Source organism: Bufo gargarizans, chromosome 3 (genome assembly GCF_014858855.1).
Source record: "Bufo gargarizans isolate SCDJY-AF-19 chromosome 3, ASM1485885v1, whole genome shotgun sequence".
In the NCBI taxonomy this organism is placed as follows: domain Eukaryota; kingdom Metazoa; phylum Chordata; class Amphibia; order Anura; family Bufonidae; genus Bufo; species Bufo gargarizans.
This window is the reverse complement of record NC_058082.1, coordinates 101902433-101908432: the sequence shown is the minus strand read 5'-3', so window position 1 is coordinate 101908432 and position 6000 is coordinate 101902433. Positions and strand designations below refer to the sequence as shown.

At 41.2% G+C, this 6000-nt stretch overlaps 1 protein-coding gene across 1 annotated transcript in view; it reads right to left on the bottom strand.

Annotated features, from left to right (window-relative positions):
* Positions 1-3117: 3117 nt before the first annotated feature.
* Positions 3118-6000, bottom strand: part of LOC122932918 (gametocyte-specific factor 1-like) — a 171172-nt gene continuing 168289 nt past the window's right edge. The window contains exons 8-9 of the mRNA XM_044287596.1: positions 4946-4970; positions 3118-3348 (exon numbers count right to left, since the gene is read on the bottom strand). Coding sequence (XP_044143531.1) covers positions 4957-4970 — 14 coding nt within the window. The 3' untranslated portion in view covers positions 3118-3348; positions 4946-4956. The remainder of the gene's footprint in view (positions 3349-4945; positions 4971-6000) is intronic.

The following is a 6000-nucleotide window of genomic DNA, read 5'->3' as shown; positions in this document are numbered from 1 at the left end:
CTGTCGGTGGGAGGGGAGAGGCGTGAGCTCATTAATATGGGGACTAACTGGCTGACACTGGAGTTGATTTTAAAATGAGGGCAGCAGAAAACTGGTGACAGATTCCATTTAAGGCTTCATGCACTTGTCGGTCGATGCCCATATTGCGGCCCGCAAACAACGGAGTGCTTCTGTGGGTTTTCTGTCTGTGCCTCCGCACCACAAAAGATTAGTGCATGCGGATCGCAATTTTGTGTGCATGAGCCCTAAGGGGTTAAAGCAACCATTCATAAAGTATAATCCCAGGACATCTTCAATGAAAAAAGGTAGCTGGAGAGGTTCAAGATTCTGATGACGAGTAACTTGAATGGAAGATATTAGTTGGCCTGATATTCATGGAAGTAAGAAGAGACCACAGGAAACGCAAGTCAAAATGTAATCCAAAGCAAATAAACAAGAATGCTTTTATTTTATTTATTTTTAAACCGGTATTTGACTACTATTGAATTAACTATTTAAATCAACTGAGCCAAGTTAACAGTAACTAGTCAGGACAGAGCTCTAAATAAATGAGTTTATTAGTTACAAATTGGCACTTTTAGTGCTAAAACTTCCTGATATGAACTTTGTTAAAACGTGGACCTGAGTGCAGTGTTTAAAGAAAGGCGTGCATCAGATTAAAAAAATTAAGCTACTTACGTTGATGTCTATGAAAGAATCTAAACCCTTAGAGCCATGATAAAGAAATGTTAAATTTTTTATTTTTTGTTACTTAAAGGGAACCTGTCACCTGGATTTTGGGAATAGAGCTGAGGACATGGGCTGCTAGATCACCACTAGCACATCCGCAATACCCATTCCCCATTGCTCTCTGTGCTTTTGTTGTGTCAAAAAAACTATTTGATATATATGCAAATTAAACTGAGATGAGTCCTGTCCCGGAGACGAGTTCAGTGTGAAGGAGCCCAGCACCACCCCACATTCTCCAAATCGCCTCCTTGCTCCCTGACGTCACAAAGCTAGAGCGCCGTAATCTCACGATGCGCGAGCTAGCGCATGTGCAGTGCCGGCATCAGCCTCAGGGAACGCTAGCTCGTACATTGCGGGATTACGGCGCTCTAGCTTTGTGACGTCGGGGAGCAAGGAGATTTGGAGGATGCGGGGCGGTGCTGGGCTCCTTCCCGCTGGACTCGTCTCCGGTTAATTTGTATATATATATATAAATAAAATAGTTTTTTTTTTTTTTTTTACACAATAAAAGCACAGAGAGCTATGGGGACTGGGTATTGCGGATGTGCTAGTGGCTATCTAGCAGCCCATGTCCTCAGCTCTATTCCCAAAATCCAGGTGACCGGTTCCCTTTAAAAGGGGTTGTCCGGGTCCAGAGCTGAACTCAGAAATTTTCACCCAGGTAGCCCCCCCTGATATGAGCATCGAAGATGCTCTCCTTTGCCCTGCGGTAATTTGCGCAGGCCAAAGGATTTTCTTTTTTATTTAGAGATCCAGTGACCCGCCAGGCTCTCCATGGGGAAGTGAGCCCGGAGAGGTCACCGGCTTTAGTGCTGCCCAAGCGTGGAAAAAGGCTAGGGCAGCGCTAAAGCCCGCCCATCAGAGCCAGTGATGTCACCGGCAACACTGCTAGGTGGAAGCCTCCACCTAGCAGTGTGAAAATATGAACAAAAAAAAAAAGCCCTCATCCCGCGTGATACAACGCAGGGTAAGGGAGAGGAAATGGGCATGAAATGTCTGGGTGAAAACTGGATAACCCCTCAGATCCTGTCTTCTATGAAGACAGTTTTCACAAAGTTGGCTATGCCAATCTAACAGGATAGGATCCTTAACTCTAACTATACAACTCACGTTTAAAACCTTAATATGGTTATGTAAAACCAGATCAATGTCTCAAACATGGCTGTATTACAGATCTGTGTAGCACATACAGGGATTTTTTTGATCATGTGGAATCCATAAGAAAATGATATTGTGCTATGCTCCAATGCATGTTGTATTATATCGCTATTCTCTCCTATAAGTAATGTCTCAAGGCACACAGGCTGCCTACAGGTCCTTACTTTAACAAAGATTATATTAGAAAGTGGGAGCACTAAGAAGTGAAAACCTCATTTAAACTTTTTTTTAACAGTTTACAAAGCCATCTGCAACTTAATCCCCCTTTGAAGACACATTTAAGCCTTGCTCACATAAAGATTTGGAGAAATCTAAAACTTTCCTCCATTTAGGATGCACTGCACCCACTAGAGAAGCATTAGAACGTGGCCAGTGTCTGTGCTCATTTTCTTTGAACCATCTCTCGTAGGAAGAAAACCCAAAACCTGCTTGGAAACATTTCCACATGGCATAATTCAAATAATCATCTCCTCATGTTGTGAGCTTTCATACATTAATCTTTTTCAGCACGTAGGAGCAAATGAAATAGAGCAGGTTAGACATATAGAAAGGAAAAAAAAAACTGCACAACTGTTCTTAAGCCGAGGCAAGAGACTTATCACAAAACAAATTTAAGTTCCTGACACTTCTAGTTCACTGCTTGCATGTGCAACAACCTTTTGGCCTTAGAGGACATGACTACTACAAACAAGTCCCAGGAGAATTAACAGTTTTTTTTTTTTTTTAAACATGAACAAAAACAGGATAGATAACTGGAATCCTTCCTCTGAACTCCATATACCTCTTCCTCTACACATGCCGGGGATTGCTGAACACAGTTGGAAAGAATATCAATAAGAAATTATACAACTGCAATGAGGATATGTTGGATCTGTTCAATTGTTTAAAACAAACTAAAAAATGTAAGCACTTTATGGGCTAGAGTAGATGTTTCCAACCACAGGTCAATGTGCGTCTTCCATGCTTCTGCACATTAAAATGTAAATGGAATTGAGGACATTATAGCAAAAATCAGTCACAGACCTTCTACCACCAGGAGCATCAAATCACTAATAAATCCTGTATATTCAACAGAAAAGGTAAATCGCAACACAAATGTTATGGCCATGGTATACAAGCTCCTATGAATCACATGAATCACATGAAACACAGCCTCACATTACCACCACCATGCATGGACCATGTTCAACAAATTGTAAATAAAATCATATTACACTTGCATATAACTGACAGCTTTCAAAATGGGAAAAATATTTTATCTTAAGTGCAGGCGTCTAAGGTTGCTCCTGCCGTTTGCTTGCCAATATGTGTCTTGCGCGGCTCCGATTATGCATTGTGGTCCTGGAAGGTCATTTGGATCTCCCTCTAAATGTGTGTAAACAGCAACAGATTTAAAAGAACACATATGACTATAAACTTAAAGTGCTGGTGAAAGATCAACCTTCTCATAGGTCCACGGATCTGGAAAAAAAAAAAAAGAAGAAGATGCATCAAACTAAAGTAGCACTGCATATTACTGCCCATAGTTTATTTAAATAAAAAAAAAAAGACAAATTTTACAGGTTTAATCTTCTAATATTTATGCAAATAGTTGTTTGTACCAGATTAACCCCTTCCTGTCCTATGACATTTACATTAGCAGCAGCCGGGCCTTAACATGTTATGCCATGCTATTACGTCATCATGATAGTGCATGTTCAGAAGCTGTGCCCATGCCATTATTAGCAGGTGTCATATTCATATCATCTAGGTGACAGAGATGACACTTAAGAGCCCTCTCTGTGGGCACCCACACCCTGGAAAAAGTACCAATATGCCTTAGACTTTTCTGCCATTCATCAGCGCAGGGCACACTATGAACGGCACAGGCAGGGCACTGAATGTAGGCAGGTTATTATAGCTAAATGATAAAGTGCATGGAAGATATACTATATTGGACTGTGCTACTCAGGTTAAATTGCCATGTTGGCACTTTGCGATAAATAAGTGGGTTTTGGGTTACACTTTGGGCACTCGCTCTGTAAAAGGTTTGCCATCACTGATCTATACAGTCAACAGGTTTGAAATGGACCCCTTACCCCACCCTCCACAGCTACTGCAAAGTGTTACTGTCATGGCAGCAGGAGCCTAAAGAAGGCCCCCTCATAGTCTGCATCTTTGTACACCTACAGGCCAGTATATTATGGTATGCCTACCATAATATATTGCATACAGAAGTCTTGCAGTGTATTACACTAATGCTCAAGCCCCTAGTATTCAAAAATATTACAAAAAAGTACTGTCCAAAATCCCTGTTATTTCCTAAGCATAATACATGTGTTTGGTATCAGTGTCTGTAACGACCCCTACTAGAAAACTCATGCACGATTTATCCCACACAGTCAACTCTGTGTAAAAGAGAAAAAAAACAAAAAATGCTAGAATTGCTGTTTTTTGACTGTCATTAGGACACATCCTTAACCCCTTAGTGACCACTCATACTACTCTTTACAGTGGTCACTAAGGGGTCTAGTCTAAGCACTGTCTAAATGGTTTAGAGGGAGGCCGCTCCCCCCGTCTCCTATCTGCACCCTGCAAATGAGATCGCTGGGTGCCGACGGATTCATATAGCAGCCTGGGACCTAATGAAGGCCGCAAGCCTGAGCGTAATATATCTGTATCAGGCTGCGCCTCTTTAGCACAGCCTGCTTGTGACTTCCACTTGCATAATCAGTACATTACATTATGGAAGCGATCAAAAGATTGACTGTTGAAGTCCCATTGTGGGACTAGAAAAAAATTGAAAAAGAAGCAAAAGCGGATGTCCATCAATGTTTTCCTAACTGCAAAATGGATACGGTCTTGTGCATGAGGACTAAAGGTGCCATCTTGTTACTGTGTGTGTAATAGCCAGGGTACTTGTATTCACCAGCACAATTGTAAGTAATATAGCATCTTCATGCTGGTGGCATCATTTGCACACCAAGTTCCACAAATTAAAGGTCTGGGCATTGTTCTCAGCAAAGGATCCAGTCATGAACACGCCGGCTGTGTAAGGTCAGGAAAAGAATATACTTACACAATACAGCATCAAGCCTTGTTATCTGTAAAAAGAAGCAGAATGTTGTATTAGCTTGTAAGGGAAACAAACAATATTACTGCTTCTAAAATACAGCTCAAAACTAAAGGGCAGGGATCAGCAACCTTCGACACTCCATCTGTCAGGAAACTACAACAACCAGTATGCACACTTACTCAGCTGTTCTTGAAACTCCATAGAAGTGAAAGGAGGATTCTGGGAGTTGTAGTTCCAAAACAGCTGAAGTGCCGGAGGTTGCTGATCCCTGCTATACGGAATAGACACCCAGGGGAGATAAAATTAAGGCTGGAGTTAAGACGCCAGTTTTCGTATAAAGCATGCCAGCATAGAATGCGCCACATTTATTAAGAGGCACAGGCACATTTCCAGGCAGTCTGTGCGCCAGACTTTTAAATCTACTCCAGCTATAATCTGGTATAGATTTGAACTAACATTTACATAAGTTCTGGCATAAATGATAGAACATCTATCAGGCCACGATTAATTTTCCATGTCGATATCTATATTGAAACCGAAAACACAAAATCCTGCAGTTTGCACACTGGCAACGAGGTGCCACTCCTTGGTCTGTACAGATCACTTTACTGTAGTTATCCGCTTATCTGTCATTCTAATCCTGCCTGTAATTATATCTCCTCTGTATAGATAAGACAGGATCCACCATTCACTATAGGTTATTGTACAAGGAAGGAATAGATCAGCTTTGACAATGACCTCTGCACTGGTCACAGAGCAAGTCTAGTAAACTCTCTCGTAAAAGTCAAGGAGGTTCCCTCCTGACCATTGTGTCTATGGACCATGAGGCCGTAAAGCAATTGTCTTAATGCTTTCTAAATGCTATTAACAGCAGCTCAGGCACAATGACTGCCCCCATAATCATATTCAGATAATAGAATAAATAAATCTGCACTAATAAAATAAAAACAGATCAGAAAAAAGGATGTGTGTCACTATCTGGTTTTAACTAGCAGATAACATTTTTGGTGACACAGTTCCTTAAGTGCGAAGAGATTAACATGAATATTCATGTAAGA